Source organism: Talpa occidentalis, unplaced genomic scaffold, assembly GCF_014898055.3.
Source record: "Talpa occidentalis isolate TD23 unplaced genomic scaffold, MPIMG_talOcc4v2.1 talOcc4.5, whole genome shotgun sequence".
In the NCBI taxonomy this organism is placed as follows: domain Eukaryota; kingdom Metazoa; phylum Chordata; class Mammalia; order Eulipotyphla; family Talpidae; genus Talpa; species Talpa occidentalis.
The window spans coordinates 100,325,282-100,343,778 of NW_023604861.1; the positions used below are offsets into that span (position 1 = coordinate 100,325,282).

Here is an 18,497-nt window from a genome sequence, read left to right on the forward strand (position 1 = left end):
GGAACCCCAACATTTGGCAGATGGGAAAATAGAAGTTGGGGGAGGAAGCAGCTCAGTAGTTCAGAGAGCACAAGCCCAACCTATCGACCACCCCCCTACCCCACCCCACCCCCATAACTCTGCTAAGATGAATGCTCCCAGGGAGGCGAAGGTACATCAGGCTTTACTGCTCATTTAAACAACGTCTTACAAATATGGCCTACCTTTGAGGTGCTGAGCCACATTCCACGTGGGGAATTTTTTCTGGATTGTCTTAATTCTGTCTGTGAGAATCCCAACAGCCTGCAAAAGGTGTTCTTTGCTGTCCCAGGCACCAACAGGTTTGTAAATTTGTTTATCAAGCTAGAAAATTCGGAAATGTTAGCACGTGGATGAAGCAATACATTTTTTCTGCTGTTCCCTATATCTCCTCCTTGTGTTCAGGCTCACAAACACTGGTCTCAGCCCCTTTATCCTCACAAAATCAATTCTGTAGTACTTTCTTTGACAGAGAGTCAAAGAAACAAAGCATGATTTGGGAGAAGTAGAGGTGGCATGGTTTTAGTTAAATACTTTAATATATATTATATATGTCATGTAATATATATATACACATACCTATGTACATAAATTTAAAAATTGCTTCAAAATAAATAATTAGCAGCCAAAGTCTAGACATTTACAACCAAAAACAAAATTTATTTCTAACTGGGAAGCCTAAAAGTCTTAATTTCTTCAGGCAATTTAAAGTAGGGTCTTGAAGCAAATAGCTACAAAATTGGGATCCCTTTTCACCAATTTGCCAAGAGAACAAGTTGGTTCAAGTAGGACTTAATTATAGTGTTTTAATACACATGCATGAAAATAAGATGCCTACAATAATTCCCTTTATAAAATGTTCTTAATTTAAGTACATTGTGTATTATTTCTGCAAATTGTATTTATAAACTCATAAAAACTTTTTTGGAAAATATCTAATCGCTGATAAATCTTGAATGAAATATTGAAGATATATTACAAATATCCCAGTACTATGCTGGATAGGTGTTTTGAAGCCTGGAAGTACTGAATATGGATTTCTAGTTTGGTTGAGCTCTGCAAGGATGAAGTGGGAATGATTGAAAGCTTCTAAGTACCTGCATCAAGCCAAACTTATGTCCCCTGTGGTCCCAGCCATCTTTAAGGATGGTTCCACCATGGCTTTCTCTGGAGATGATGGCTGCAATGAGAGCTGGGTCCACACAATACCTCAGTCCAACTTCTTTGATCAGCGTCTGGTAAGGCCTTATGGCCCTCAAATCCATCTCGGCAAACATTTCAGAACCACGGATCCCTAAGACAATAGAAAGGAATCTGTTTCTCCAGGAAAAAAGAACTATTTTTCAACGATTATTACATTTTTCATAACATCTGACCCATGCTCACAACTTGGGACAACCATTCTGTGACTTTCTTTTGATCTCTGATTATATAACCCAGAAATGTCCATAACCTCTGTCAGGTGCCATATCCGCCACCTTCCTCTTTCTTTTCTTTTCTGCCATATACTAGTGTATTAGGGAGCCTTGTTGGCTAGAAGTCAGCCAACCTACGTTTGAATCTGGTTCTGGAACTCCCTAGATTCAGACCCTTGGAAGCCTCTCTATGCTAAGACTTGGTTTTCTAATCTATAAACTGGGGAGGTAGGCTAGATGTGGCCCGAGAGCTTCTTTCAGCTCTGACACTCTACTACTGGGATTCCATCATCAAGAAGACTTTGGAACAGGATAATGGAAGAGAGGAAGTACAAAAAGCAAGAGACTTGCTTAAAATGCTCATGCCATAGCATGAAGTAAACACATAACAAACAGATACAAAATGAGAACTTAATATTTATTTAAGCTATCATACCAATACGGAGAAATAAACAAAATTTAAGAGAATGTAGCAAGGGAAATGAAAAGCAACAGTTAGGTTGGTCAGGATTCTGCTTTCTAATTTTAAATTTTGATATTATTGCTATAGTAGTGATTATACCTTTTCAAAGTTAAGCTACTTCCTAAGAAAGTATCTGGGAAGCCAAATGTTTGCTTTGTTTTCCACTTACCACAGTTAATCAACCTTGTTATATCACAGGTGGCCCCAGGGGTATCCATGGTCAGGATGTCACCGTAGCAGCCATGGTACAGGCGGGGTTGCAGGAGAGGGTTCATTGAGTGAGTTAAAGGGGACAAGCCCTTGGAAGTACCTGGGGGGCAGAATGATCACTCACATGAAACCTGTGAGAAAATGTCTCTTGAGCTGCTATACCAAACAATATAAAGTAAAGGCCAAACCATAGACTTAGTCCTCTCTAAGATCTTTCCCCAAACTCCATGAGATTGACTCATCAGACAAAACAAAAGATTCCCCCTTTCCCCCTTCACTCCCATCTTTAAAAATTTGTAGCACAGCACTTAATTCTAAAGGTTATGCAAAGCATTATGAAAATCAGTACTTATGGGTCTAAAAACATTTCTAAAATCTTGATCAAAAATAAAATTGCCACTAGATTTTTAAACAGGAAACTTGAGAGAAATTTTAAAACACTGCTGACTCAAATACTTCTGGGGCAGTAAACATTTGAAATAACAATTACCTTGGTTTAGGAGAATAAGAAAGAAGGGTAACATCAACAAAATATTTGTTTCATAACATGCTGCTGTGACATTTATTTTCTATCCAATAAAGCTGGAGATAAAATTTATTATCATAAAATTCAAATTAAATCTATTCTTATTTTTAACTTTGTAATTTTGAAGTGACTTTCTAACTCTATTTATTACAAGAGATAAAGAGCTTTTCTTAAAGTTGGAAAGTTTGTTATAATTGATCTGTGGATTGTTGCCTTGCACCTGAAGGCTACAAATATTTGTTGTAAGAAACTGTATTTGTTAAAATGTTTGATGAAAAACACTATGTTGTTTCACGTCATGATGTAAGTAATGTTTTTAAATGACAGATGGATTTTACCAATTCTACATGCTTGCCAGATTTTTGCCTCAAGATCTAGTTCTGATTAACTTGATGGTACAAAGATCATTTAGCATTGGGAAGACAGCTGATGGAATTATTCATTATAAGTATTTATTTTACAAGGTAAACAAAGCAAGATTTAAAGATTAGGTTTTTTTAAAGTACATAATTAAAAAAAAAAAACTCAAACACAAAAATAACGTATAAGCAGCTGTCTCCCATCTACAAACAGGCAAAAAACGGGATTACAAATGGACCAATAAGCGAAACAGTGAAACTATCAAATAAACTCAATATATTAAGAAAGCCTATGCAGATAATAAAAGGAGAAGGAACCTGCAAAACTGTTAAGCTTGACTAAGCGGTAGGATTTCAATGTGATGCTAAGAGCTGAAACCATCACATCTGATCTCTATGGCTCTTAGTGTAGTATCCTGTGCCTATAAAATGTGTAGGAAATACACGTAAAAACTGAGTGAATGAATGGACATAGACATATGTCCCATGACATAGAGCATATGTAAAATTGAGGTGTGGGGTTTGGAAGTGAAGGTTCATTACCTTTACTACCACCCTGGTCTAAACCACCATTATTGCTCATCTGGATATTATAATTGTCTCCTAACTGAACTCCCTGCTCCATTCTTGCAATCTAGTCTTCATTCAGCAGCCAGAGTGATCCTGTGGACACATGCCTGGGCCCATAGCCATATAATCTCTTAATCTTCCAATGGATTCCTCATCCATCATTCAGAGAAATGACCAAGTCCATATTTTAGGTTCTGAGAGCTACCTGACCTGGTCCTCTGCTCATTTTACAATTCTCTTATCTCCCATAACATTCTTCTTGTTTATCCTTCCATGGCACATTCCTGTCTTAAGGTCTGTGTATTTGTAGTTCCCTTAGCGTGGAATTCTGTTCCTCCAGATATCTACATGGTTTGCTGCCTCTGTATGATTTGCCTTTAGGTCTCTATTTAAATACCATCTTATCAGCAAAAGATTTAAATAGACAGTTCATGGACAAAAATTATGCTTAAACATGTAAAAAATGCTCAACCACGTTCAAAAAAAGAGAATGCCATATGAAAACACCACTGACATTATTTTTTACTTATTTAATTGGCAAGAATCCAAAAGTTTGGCCATATACTGTACTCTTCAGGTAAGGTTATAATTAAACAGGCGTTCTCTATACTGTTTTGGAAGGGGATTTTTGCAATAGTTTGTTGGTTCAGAATTATTGACAATAGCAAAGGACTGGAAATAATGCAGATGTCAAAATATAAGAACTGATTGAACAAGTTCCTATAATGTTATCTGAAGTTTCAGAACAGTATTTAGAGAATCATACTCTTTGTTTAAGAAGAAGAGAGAATATGACTGTGTGTATATGTACTTTGTTTATATTTTCAAAAGAAACACTGTAAGTATGGACCAAAACTAATAAAAGGTGCTAATTGTGGGGGAAGATAAGAATTGGGTACAGAAGACAGGGATAGAGGCTAGATTTCTCTAAATCCTTTTTCTAGCATTTATTTCACATCATATAAATATTGCCATAATTTAAAAAATTTAATCAAATAGAATAAAAGACACCTTAAAAAACACAAATAAACCTAATTCTATATCAAATTGAAAACAACACATGAAAGAGAAATATTTCAAGTGATTTTAAAACATGTCAATGTAAATATGGAATACTCACTTGTGCAATACATCCCATGAACATAAAGAATCACAAAAAAATCTTAAACTATATTCATAGTATCATTGTTGATTGGTAATACTGTCATAGTTATTTTGAAAGTATTATGAATAAATAAATGATTGTGTTAATGTCATTAGGATTTTTAGTGTTAGACAGCAGAAGCACAAATATAAAATCAATATATATTCCTTGTAGTCTTAAATATAAACATGAAATACCTGTACAACTCTATAATGATTTTTCTCTTTAAAAAAAAATACTTTTCAGGGGCTTCCCTGGTGGCTCAGGGGTTAAAGTCAGCTCTATCAAGCTATTGCCATTCACTGCAGCATGAGTTTGATTCCCTGGCTGGCCAAGGAGCTGACCTACATTGTGCAGCAGACCTCTACTGTCTCGCCTGCTGCTGCCTTCAGCGGTGTCTTTTGGTGGATCTGCTTGTTTTGCTCCCCACTCCCCACTCTGCACTCTGTCTCTGGTGAATCCTCTCACCACCCGCAACCCTACCCTGGCACCTCTGGCCTATACCCCAGCTCTTGTATGCATAAATAAATAAATCTTTTTTAAAAAAACATATTTTCCAATTTTCTCCTCTAAAAATCTCTAGAATGAGAACCCCATAGCAACAGGGCACCCCTAGCATCCAAATGCCATTTCCTGCTAAGAACAACCAGTGTGCCTCAGGACAAGAATTCAGTCCTGGTATGGGGGGCAGGAAATGTTCAAATGCCCCAGAAACTTAAAAAGGAGAAAAACCTATGGGAAACTAACCTTGGCCCAGATGACTACCTACAGCTATTTCTAAGCAGTAGTTTTAATATCAGTTAGGCTGAGACTAACACAAAACAGCTTATTATACTATCTCTCCCCCACTTTGTAACAAATAATAAAGTTTTTTCAAAAAGAGGGAATGCCATCATGTCTCATTGCTTGTCTCCCATTACCTTACATTGTTTTATTTTTTTATATCCCTCATCACTACCTGATATTTCTTCCTCCCTCCTTCTTCCATCTTTCTCTCTTTCTCTTTCTCCCCGCCCCTGTGACTAGGACTTTTTTCTACTATATCCGCCTGAGCACCTAGAATAATGTCATAGAATAGACATTCAATAAATATTTATTGAATGTATAAATGAAAGGAAGAAAGAATGAATGAGAAGGAAAGGGATTATTGAAATTATTTGGATCAATTTTTCATGTATCAACAACTTCTCTATCCTCTTGCTGGAAAGGCAGCCTTTGCTATACTCAATATATTGCCCACAGACCAAGTGATCAGGAGTACCTGCTAAAAATGCATATCTCTAGGTTCCACATACTAGGTCTATTGAACCAGAATTGTTAGGTATAAAGGCAAACAACATGCACTTTAACCAGCATTCTCAACCCACACAATCTTGAGTTTGGGAACCACAGTTCTAAGAGGTTAGAAATATGATCATGGACCTTATGCTACCTGCATTGACATCGTAAACACACAAATACTTCTTAATTATAGATACCTTTCAGTTAAACACAGCTAGTATGGTAGCTCATAATTAGTCCACTGACTACATAACTCTGTTCCCACCTGGCAATTAAAGAAGGAATAAAAATTTCAAACTGTTCTCATGTCTTTAGCAATACATATCTGCAAATTATCACTTTTCAGTGGTCTTGCTTTGCAAATTTAGAATTAAATATTTTAGAATCACTTTCCTCTCAATCATTGCTCTGTTAATAGACAACTTGAATACTGTTTATGATGGCTTTTCATTTTTTTAGGCCCACGTTTTGCTCTTTTCTTACTTAAAGTCCCTTATCATCACTCCAGTCCACCACTCTAACCTCAGAATTCCCCTCTTCTATTCAAGTCAGGCTAATCTTCTTACCGTATCCCAAAACTTTCATGCATTTCTACCTCTGTGTCTTTGTACAGTCATCCTTTCCAACCAGCAGGCTCTCCACTTCTCTTATTGAAACACCAAGCATTTTCAATCATCAGGTCTCCCCTAAAAGTCTTTCTGGTCTCATCATCCTGACTAGATGTGAACGCTTCCTCCTTAACTCCCAGATTAGTGTGTATGTATATATGTGTGTGTGTGTGTGTGTGTGTGTGTGTGTGTTCATTCAAATTTTATTTACTTCCTGACATAGATAATTTTCTCTTCATATGTCTTCCTTCCCAAGACAATTCCACAAATTCTCACTGACATCACCTTCACTTGCTTAGCAAGCTAAATGCACTCTTAATATGGAAATAAACAATAGATTAAGGGTCAGGCTGGTCAGGAGAGCCCACTGCTCCACTGCATGTAACCATTGCTCTTTCAGATTCATGACCTGCAACAATGTTGAAAGTCAGTGGGTGACTTACCAATGAGGGAAATAAGTCCCCAAAATAGGGCAGAGGATATCATGGTGGTGGTTCTTATCCTGCAGCACCTGTTAGGATTTGAAAGAGAAACTGGTTAATTTTAAAACTTGAAACTTTTCTGAAGGAAACTTGCTTTGATTTAAAAATAAGTTCAGAGTCATTTTCAATTCAATATCCTATTTCCTGTTCAAGATATTATTCACAAATGCAAATGGCCAACAAGCATATGAAAAAAATGCTCAACATCACTTGTAATCAGGGAAATGCAAATCAAAACTACCACGAGATACCATCTTACACCAGTGAGAATGGCACATATTAAAAAAAACTAGCAACAACAAATGTTGGCGAGGGTGTGGAGAAAAAAGAACTCTTCTGCACTATTGGTGGGAGTGCAAACTGGTCCAACCACGATGGAGAGCTGTATGGAGATTTCTGGACCTACTAAACGTAGAGCTGCCATATGATCCAGCAATTCCACTCCTAGGTATTTACCCAAAGGACACAGAAACATCAATTCCAAAGAGCACCTGCACCCCTATGTTTATAGCAACACTATTTACAATAGCTAAGCTTTGGAAACAGCCCAAATGCCCCAAAATAGATGACTGGATCAAGAAGATGTACATATATACCATGGAATATTACTCAACATTCAAAAAAGATAAACACATGCAATTTGCAGCAACATGGATGGCGCTGGAAGGGATCATGCTCAGCGAAATAAGCCAGAAAGAAAAAGAAAAATACCGGATGGTCTCACTCATAGCAGGAATCTAGAAAACTTAAATAAGGGACCAGGAAAATGAATAACTATAAGAAAGTGAAAATCAAAATCAACAAAAAACTGTGAACCAGAGACACTTTTTGGGGGGTGGGGGGCGGGAGGGGAGGGATTGGGGTCAGAATGGGGGGGTTGCAATTGTATGGGGAATATAAAAATAAAATTTATTATTTAAAAAAAAAAGATTGATTGAATGATTGATTTATTATTCATTTATTTATACAAGCACTGGGTACAGACAGATGTGCGGGAGGGTGAGAGAATTCACCAGAGCCAGAGGGGAGAGCAGAGCAGGCAGACTGATGAAGTACACTGCTGTGGGGAGCAGTGGGCACGGCAGGAGAGGTCTGCCAGGGATTGAATCAGCGCTGCAGAGGCTGCGGGCAGCTTCGCAACCCAGCACTCAACCGCTGCACCACCGGGGAAGCCCTCTAACTCATTTTAATCTAATTTCATATTGACATGAGCCCATGAAATTCTTATATGTGTAACACCATCCCAAGTCACCACCCCCCACACTCACTCTTTTTGTCTCCAAGCTTTGTCATACCATAATTATATGACCTTTCTTATGCTACAGTTTCTGTAGAAAACAAGAAAGAAACCACTGAGCTCATGACTCTGTGCTCTCTTTCCTCTTCCACTCTTTCCCTAGACTTTTTCATCAACTCTGCTCTTGGTCTCATTCAGAAAGAACCTTACATGTTTTACAAGATACAAAAAGATGAGCACTAACCTGGTTGTGAACTTGCAGTGGAAATCTTCCCAATCTGTTTGAGAAGGTCTTCCCTACTCAATGGCAAGCTGTAAGTCAGGCTTGCACAAAGTAGTGGACTTTGTCCTATAACAATTTTTTGATAATTTGAGAATCCATTAGTCAGAAGGTCACTGCGGACCAGGCTTCAATCCAAGCAGATTTCAATGTGGCTCTACTGCTGCGGAGGAACTTTTAAATGCCAGCGCGTAGACTCACCTGTCTCTTCCTACCTTCATCCTAAACCACTGATAGTTGGAGGAGCTTTATATATGATTTAAAACCCTTATTTTAAACCATTGACCTCATTAGGCCTGATTATAATGGTACTGTGGACTTAGGTAGCCTTTTTAATAAAAGGATTTCAAAGCATTTATTAACCTCTATAATTAATTAGTCTAATGAACGCCCAGGTTGGACTAGAGGCATATATTTGGTGGATTGTTTCTGGGTATCTGAAATTATGCCAGGCAAACAGTTTCTAAATTTGAGAAGAAGAAACAGATAATTAGCCTAAAAAAGAGAAATAAACAGGAAATACAACTCTCATTCCTGTGCTGTTTGTTTTCCTGAAATACTGAGCCTCCTGCTCTTTGTTCCTCATTCCATTGTTTCATAATTCCATACCAATATGTCACATGATCTCACCAGGTGAACTTGGCTCCTTGCTCCCATTGTTCCTCTGACAAATAGTAGTTACTTGCTCTGGGAAATCAATACAATACCAAGGAGTAACAACATGGGTGATGGTTTCCCAAACTATTAGAGGAATTGCAGTAAAAGGATTTGGCCAAGGATGTACCTTCTGCAAGGATGAAGTATCTTTCTTCACACTATGTCCAAAAGAAGTGATGATGCACATGGTGCAGCTCCAGAAACAAGGAATGGAAAGGACAGTCTTTTTTTTTTTAATTTTTATATTCCCCATACAATTGCAACCCTGATTTTGACCCCATCCCTCCCACCCCAAGAGTGTCTCTGGTTCATAGTTGTTTCTTGATTTTGATTTTTTTCTTTCTTATAGTTATTCTTTTTCCTGGTCCATATTTAGGTTTTCTAGATTCCTGTTATGAGTGGGACCATCCGGTATTTTTCTTTTTCTTTCTGGCTTATTTCGCTGAGCATGATCCCTTCTAGCTCCATCCATGTTGCTGCAAACTGCATGTGTTTATCTTTTTTGAATGCTGAGTAATATTCCATTGTGTATATGTACCACATCTTCTTGATCCAGTCATCTATTTCTGGGAATTTGGGTTGTTTCCAAAGCTTAATTATTGTAAATTGTGCTGCTATAAACATAGGGGTACAGGGCTCTTTGGAATTAATGTTTCTGTGTCCGGAAAGGATAGTCTTGAAATGGATAAAGCACACTTCCCAGAAATGGGAAAGAGTCTGGTGTGAGTCCTTCCACAGTGTGAGAAGTGTCTGTCACTGCACATAATCTTTCCACACATCCACCAGGTGAAGAAATGTGTGAAGGATACTGAGTAGCAGATGGTGTGATCATGGCCCTGAGTCAAACAACTTTCCAGGCTACCTGGCAATGAAATAAGCCACAACTCCTAGGAGAACATGCCCTTGCAGAATTAACTCTATACTAACTCACAGCCTTCTCTTTTGTGCTTCCTGCCTTCCTGTTTGTAGACCAGACTGCCTTCTAAATGGCCTCTGGCCTTCCATTTTGGAGAAGAAGAGCAGGGATGTGCTTAGCCAATACGTGATTTCTGCCTTCACTAACAGGAAAATGATTCACAGTGGACTTGCTCTACCACCTCCATCAACACTGCAGTCAGTGTCAAGTCATTAAAAGGGATTTTTCATGGGCCCATCTATTCCAAGGTAGCTCTTAGAAACACAGGGGCTATCACTGGTGACAGTGACAATGTCACATTGATGATGTGCTCATGGCCAGCCCCCCTGAGGAGTGTTAGATCACTTATGTGGAGTTTCTAGGCTAAGTGTAATGAGAACATTTAAGAAAGGGATGTGTGAAGAAAGAATTAAAAGTTACGTAAGACATTCAATGGTGAGGCTGAAACTGTCCCTAGATTCTCATAAAAAATGAAAAAAAACTATTAAATATACTGTTGAATGGGAAGCATACGGATTCCTATTCCTGTTTTCGGAATGTGGGGTTATGAGTTCTAGGTATGCAGTCTTAATGTCCAATTTAAGTAGTTATTTTCAAATTGATGTGGGCTATAAACCTATTTTCAGATTGTGAGAATACAAATGAATATTTATTTGATACCCATTATATATGGTCCCTAAGACATTATCTCACTCTACCCTCCAACAACCTCGTAAGATAGGTATTATCCCTAATTTTAGAGATGAGAAATCTGAGACTCAGAAGAGTTAAGCAGCTTGTCAAAGATGGGATAATTAGGACCATCACCATGCACAATTAACTGCAACTTGAATACAGGTCTATGAGATTCCAAAATCCATGCTCTTCTACTATGTCCTAGGTAATAACAATGTGGAATAATGGCCCTGCCAAATAATTGTTGCAACAGATTCAAATCAATCAATTTGCACACAAAACATTGTTTGCAGTCTGAATAATTCCATCGCAGATATTTACCAGTCATTCAAGTGTTTGTAGGTGCTATTATAATTTGTATTTGTATTTTAAGTTTGTATTTTAAATACAAATTAATATGAGTCTGCTGAATCCACATTGGTTTCATTACTTTATATCTTCTCTACCAATAATCATGATGGCTAACATACATTAGACTTGTACAGTAAGCCTAGTAGAATACTAAGAAGGGGTATGGCACAAGTTTGTTGCATTCTAAGGCCTAACTCTTTTTTACTATTTATTTATTTATTTATTTATTTATTTATTTATTTTCTTACATCATTGTTAGACCTAACTCTTAACTACTGACTCAATGGATGGTTAAGTGTGGGTACTATGGTATGAAGATCTTAGTAACTTTTTAGCATTTAAAATCAATTTAGGGGGCTCCCTGGTGGCACAAGGGCTTAAGCACAGCACTATGAAACAATCTGCAGCCTTTGCAGCACGAGTTCAATCCCAGCTGGCCAGGGAGCTACCACATGGCTCAGCAGACCTCTCCTGACTCACCCGCTGCTCCCCTCAGCAATGTATTTCAGTCAGTCTGCCTGTTCTGCTCCCCACTCTGTCTCTGGTGAATCCTCTCACTCTCCACACGTCTGGCCTGTACCCAAGCTCTTGTATGCATAAATAAATATATCTTTATAAAAGATAAAACAAATTAATTTATTGAATGAGTATCCATCTCTTTCTAGAGTTGCTAAGAATGACTAGACGAGTGAGTTGTAATGATGTTGCTAGGAGCATTTTTTTTTTTATTTGTTTGTTTGTTTTGTTTATACATGCATTGGGTACAGTCAGAAGCGCGGGAGGGTGAGAGAATTCACCAGAGCCAGAGCGGGGAGCAGAGCAGGCAGAAGGACCGAAGTACACTGCTGAGGGGAGCAGCGGGCGGCAGGGGAGGTCTGCGCGCCATGTGGGACCCTCCTCTGGTGGCCGGGGAGCAGCCGGGGATCGAACCGCTGCCGCAGAGGCCGCGGGCAGCTTCGCAACCCAGCGCTCAACCGCTGCGCCACCGGGGAGGCCCGCTAGGAGCATCTTAAGGAGATCTTGATACCTGCTATAATCTCTATCAGGGCCTCAGGTTTCTTAAAATAAAAATACAATACTCTAGTTATCAACTATTTTAATATTGACAAGGATAATACAAAATGAGGTGTTGTTTGCTTGCCTGCTTGTAAGTCTCAGACATAGTTACAGATTTCCCTGTCCAGCTGGGTGAATTGTGACTGATACAAGCACTGCCTCAAATTTTCCCAAAAATAATATAAATTACTGAAAAATATGGTTAATTGAAAAAAAATCAAGATTCTTAGTATAGTAACTGCCAGGAAACTCTCAGGTACAGGTTCTTGTTGTTCTTGCTCATAGTTTGGAATAGCTGGGCCCACAGTCTAAGGAAGCATTTTACTCTGGTAAATCACCTGTCACTCTGATATTCAGGTCTAAGATAAGAGTCAAATAACTCAGGCAATTGCACAAAATTTTCTGCTGCTTCTCTACTTCATAATGATCTGATCTCCCTCACGTTAACCTAATAGCAGAGTTGTATTAATTGGTGACAGAGACATAAAGCAGTATAATTTTCAGGTATAGTTTAATTTTTAACCAATTTTCAATGCCTTAGGTCTTGTTTTCTCAAAGTGAGAAATGAGTCAAATCTGCTGTGAATACAGAAACCAGAGGATAAATATGATCCACATCTTTGCAAAGGGGTCATTATTTTTATAATAAAACATATACATTTAAAAAACCAGCACCGTGTGAGTGAATCATGTACACCTGTGGAGGTGTGAAATTCTACTCCCCAAATTACAGTTATGTAAATGATTGGCAAATAAGAAATAATATTTAAAAAGCTAATTTTTTATCATCAACATTATAATGAAACAATGTAGAATGAAACACACATAAATATTCAAGGAAGTATGATTCAGCATAATAAAGAATGAAATTTTGTCTTTTGCAAAGACAATGAATGACCCTGGAGGGCATTATACTAAGTGAAATAAGTCAGACAGAGAAAAACAAATACTGCATGGTATCACTTATATGTGATATCTAAAAATTAACAAACCACAATTGAACTCATAGTAACAGAAGAGAATGGTGGTTGCCAGGGTCTGGGAGAAATAAGGAGAGGCTGGTAAAACATTACAAATATGTAAGTAGGAGAAATATAAAGAAATAAATGTGTGAGGTAATGGAGAGTTAATTTACTCAATGGTGGGGGCCTCCCTGGTGCCACAAGGGGTTAAGCACAGCCCTGTGAAGCTATCCACAGCCTCTGCAGCACGAGTTCAATCCTTGGCCAGCCAGGGAGATACCCACATGGCATAGCAGACCTCTCCTGTCTCGCCTGCTACTTCCCTCAGCAGTGTATTTCAGTAGATCCACCTGTTCTATTCCCCACTCTGTCTCTGGTGAATCCTCTAACCCCCCACACCTCTGGCCTGCACCCAGTTTTTGTATGCAAAAATTAATAAATCTTTAAAAAAATTTTACTCAATAGTGGGAATTCCTTCACAATGTAAATATATTGCAAATCATTACATTGTACATTTTAGATTACAATTTTATTTGTCAATTATGCCTCAATAAAACTATAAAGATTTGTTTTGTAGAAAGTAAATAGATTTTTTTTTAAATCCACACCTTCATGGTGGAAAAGAATGTGGAATCTGCATGAATGTTTAAGATAAAACATCATTTTCAGAAAGATCTCTCTTTCTGCTCCCTCTTGGGAGATAAATTCAGTGGAAAAGTTTAAGAAATACTGTACTGATTAGGAGAAGGAAATGAATGATGCTGGAAACTTGAAGCACTGTGTATAGCCAAGGAAGTAGATTTTGGTGGGAGGGACTCCTCAAATCACACCATAGAAAGCTGCATTTGTGTCCCCAAGTCCACACTCTTGGGAGATAAAGGAGTCCGGTATCAGGCTTCCTTGGTGTCTTCCCCTCTGTATCCCCACTCACCTCCCACCCAACAATAGTATGCTGTTATAGAGACTGGGTTGCCTCGGCCCTGTTGCCATTTGTGAGTTTCAGCCACAGCTACCCTTCTTCAGGAAAAACAGCCAAGGATACTTGCCATAGGCAACTCGTTTAACCTCTCTGAGCCTTAGTTTGCCTCCTCTATAAAATGTTCGTAATAGCTTGATAATGATGTCCTATGGCTTGAAGATAAAAATTAGTTATGTATGTGAAAGCATTATAAACTGCAATGCTTCATGCAGATCCAGTTATTAAGATGGGTTAGACTCAGATCTTAATAGTTTAGCTTCTTGTTGATTTATTTATTTGTTTGTTTATTTATCCATGTGGCTTCGGGAAGAATAATAATAATGAGTTGACTTGTAAGAAAGGATATAACATGTGAAGCTTCCCTTCGGCCAGGACAGACAAGGCTGTTCAGCAGGACAAGCAAGGGCTATAACTGAAACTCTGCAGCCTGTCTGGTGGCATTACTGCTCACCAAGTTGGTTCATATGCTGGATGCCCTGTTAGACCAAACTCTGAACACAGAGTGTTGGAAGCAGGGGAAAGGCTTTGTTAACTGGAAAATGGTACCAACCGAGGTGATAGGAGCCTAAGCTGAAATCTACCACCCATATGAAGAAGTTTCAAGATTTTCATAGGAGTGAGTACATGCTGGGGTCGGGGAAAGGGACTTAACTGTTTTAAGAAAGTCCATAAATTTCAGCCCTGGCGCATCACATTAGTGACTCCAGTGTGGTTTCCATTCTGTTGATACCTGCAGGTTCCTGCATTACATCTCATGGTCCAACATCCTCATGCGGGAAACAGAAAGGTTTGTGTAAGACAAAATTTTACCTTTTTTTTCTTTTTTTTGTGGGAACCTCGCTTGCGGCTGAGGAACCGAACCGGTGCTGCAGAGGCTGCAGGCGGCCTCGCAGCCCAGCCCTCAACCACTGCACCACCAAAGGGGGGAGGCCTGACAAAATTTTGCTTTTAAGAAGGTTAATTAGAGAGTGGTTAGTTAGAGTGCTGCTCCTTGCTTGTCATGAGGATTAGATCAGTGGGACAATATCACAAATAGCCACACAGAGCCTAAATATCTACTCATAGTTCAGAAGCCTATAGAATAAAGGGGCTTACTAAGAGTACATAGCAAAGGCACTTTGGTAACCATTGCTGGTGGGAAGGCAGATGGGAATCTTCCCACAGACTTTCACTAAAAAGTTCAATTTAACCTCAAGATAGTTTAATGTCAGACTTGAATAGCTGAGCATCTGTCTTATTTGTGTTTAAGCTACTATATAGTAGTAAAATGTCACACCCAACTAAAACCACTTCCATGGTGGCATCACTGGTGTCACAGTGTCACATGAACCAAAATTTCAGAAAAGAAGATATGGCCAAAAGCTCATGGCCAAAAAGCTCATGGAAAGGTGCTAAACATCTTTAGATAGCAAGTAAATACAAATTAAAACCAAAATAAGAGGGCAATTCACATGCTGAAAAAGGCGAAAATCAAGAATGACTATCAAATGCTGGTGGGAATATGAAGCAAATACAACTCTTGTACATTTCTGGTTGGAATATGAAATGGTATAACTGCTTTGGAGAAATGTTTAGTAGTTTGTATAATGTTAAACATGCATCTATCCTAGGTATTTATCCAAGAGAAATGAAAACAAATGTCTCCCAAAAGAACTGTACAAGAGGGCCTCCCCGGCGCAGCGGTTGAGCGCTGGGTTGCGAAGCTGCCCGCGGCCTCTGCAGCGCCGGTTCGATCCCCGGCTGCTCCCCAGCCACCAGAGGAGGGTCCCACATGGCGCGCAGACCTCTCCTGCCGCCTGCTGCTCCCCTCAGCAGTGTGCTTCGGTCCTTCCGCCTGCTCTGCTCCCCGCTCTGGCTCTGGTGAATTCTCTCACTCTCCTACGCTTCTGACTGTACCCAGTGCTTGTATAATAAATAAATAAAATAAATCTTTTTTAAAAAAAAAGAACTGTAGAAGAATGTTCATAGTAACTTGATTCATAATAGCCCAATACTGAAAACACTCCAAATATTCATGAGCAAGGAAATGGATTAGCAATTATGGTATAGTCATATACTGAAATAATACCCATTTTGAGAGATAAAGAAAGAAATCAGAGAAGAACTTCCATTAACCTAGGTTGGATCAGATGCCTGGAATATTCAACTATTTCCAGGAAAAGATTTGTTTGAAAAAGGGACTCCTTGTGATTTGTAAAGTAGAAGTTTGAATTTTTTTTAAATGTCTATAGATGTTCATAAGACTAATGATGGAGAGAAGAGTTAGGGCAGAGTCTGGAGAAAGATTTGAGTCAGTCACTTGCTCTGCTTTATATTAGGAGTGAAATATTTAAATGCTGTAGAAGATTTAGGAAATGGAAGGAAGGGTAAGGTGATCAGGTAAGGTTTAAGGCATTATTCAAAAGCACAAGAGACTGGCCTGAGGCAAGAGTGGGAACAGCTCTTCCATTATAATAGGAAGAAAAGAGAAAAAAAATCAGATAGCAATGCTGTTTAATTCATATAGCTGATGGAAAAAAATTGAGAGAGTTCTTTAATGATTCCTAATTCCTCTATGAAATAGGTAGCAAGGGTAAAAATTATATGGAAAAGAAGCTTACAAGAATGGAGAAAAGGTAGAAAAGCCACTCTGGAGAATTAGAGAAAGAACTGACAAGGGACCTGAAAAGATTACTGGGATTAAAATAGAGACTAGGTTGGAATCCACAAATGTGGAGGGCACCAAAATGATAGGTTTTGACTTGGCAAGCTAAGGATAGACAGCGAGAAAACAGTATTGGAATGATCCAGGCCTAAGATGTATGAAGTTCAATTTGAAGTTTTTGGAGGTAAAACAATTGGACAACTTTTTGTACCTTGTCTCTGACTCCATCCACACCTATGACAAACAGTAACGTGCAAGTTGCTCACTCCGGCCTCCTGCAGTCTTTATTTCAAGCAGAACTGGAAACCCCTATGTATATCTCCTATTGTTCTGAGTCACATGTGAGCAAGTTTGAGAGGATTACTTGGGGCTGGGGAGTGGAGGGCGAGAGGATTAAATCAGGCATACAGGGTCTTAGGCTATACCACATCCCCACTGACAGTGGAGGAGCATTTAGGTGTGGGTTAACCTGATGTAATGTGTGCAAAGGAGTTCTGATTGCTTTCTTTGTGGTCAGAGTGCAGAGAGAGGAAGCATGAGTTAGAAGCCTCAACTGGAGACTGTTTATAATATGTTTTCTTGTTTAAGAACAGAGAAATGTTCTTGGATTATTGCTGAGCTCTTACTTAAGCAAGTCGTTAAATGATTTTAATGAATGTTTCCAATTTTATTTTAAGTGTATGTACTCAGCCATGGAAAATTAAGTTGAATGGCACCTTCAACTGTATCAGATGTTATAAAATTGATCCTTCAAAGCACTGTTTCATCTTTACCCTCTAAAACTGGATATGTATGTTCTTCCTGGTGCTCCACAGCTCCAGAAATGTTTGCTATCATCGGACTTTTAAACTGAGTGGGAAAATCTCATTTTCTTGATTGAAGCTGAAAATCTTTTTATCTGTGTTCATTGTGTTATAGGACAGGGAGAGGGGCAGCCCAAACCCCGCAAACCTGCCTATTCTAAATGGGTTCTGCCATCCGCCGCATCAACACAAAACATATGAGACTTTAATGGGAAGGAACTTTAATAAAACTAAGAAACAATACAGGAAAGGCAAAGAGTCTAGTTTCTAAATGAAGCACCCAAAGTTACCTGTCCCCTCATGGGTAAAAGTCCATCCAAATGGGATTGGCCCAGAGCAAAGCCCCAAAGCCTGCCACAAGTCTAAAGCATCTTCCAGTGGGGACCCACAGCAAAGGGTCAGAAATAACCAGACAAGCCCGGAAGGAAAAGAGCAAAATCAACATCAAGATAAAAACTGCCATTGTCACCTCCCCATGGGTCTCACCCACATCTGTGTCACCCAGTCTACGACCAAAAGACAAGCACAGTTTCTTCACGTGTCTCTAGGCTCCATGCGCCTCCTCCAGGTCTCCTGGCTCCATCCTGCTTCCTTCCTCAGTCTCTTCTGCAGCTTCTCCTCTTCCTGCTCAGCTCCACCCTCCCTTGGGTGGTGATGGGATTTGTCTTTCCCAGAGTCTTGATGGCTTTAGTCTGGAGTGGGGGTGGAGTCCACAAAGCCTGTATGGGATTAACTCAGGACATCACTTCCCCCTAACAATTGGCCATTCTACTTTTACCTTCCCTGAACTAACTATTCTTTTGATCATTTTTCACTGGATCATTTGCCCTTTTTCCTCACTTTTAAAATAAGAATATATTTA

The 18,497-nt window shown here is 39.0% G+C and overlaps 1 protein-coding gene across 3 annotated transcripts in view; it reads right to left on the reverse strand.

Annotated features, from left to right (window-relative positions):
• Positions 1–18,497, reverse strand: part of LYG2 (lysozyme g2) — a 30,207-nt gene that overhangs the window by 1,232 nt on the left and 10,478 nt on the right. For 2 of the 3 annotated variants that reach the window (XM_054701902.1, XM_037528911.2), the window contains exons 2-5: positions 7,038–7,105; positions 2,066–2,206; positions 1,116–1,312; positions 204–342 (exon numbers count right to left, since the gene is read on the reverse strand). In XM_054701902.1, the coding sequence (XP_054557877.1) occupies positions 204–342; positions 1,116–1,312; positions 2,066–2,206; positions 7,038–7,105 (545 nt within the window). Of the gene's footprint in view, positions 1–203; positions 343–1,115; positions 1,313–2,065; positions 2,207–7,037; positions 7,106–8,557; positions 8,565–18,497 lie in introns of those variants that run through there. The other variant, XM_054701903.1, reaches the window with a different exon arrangement.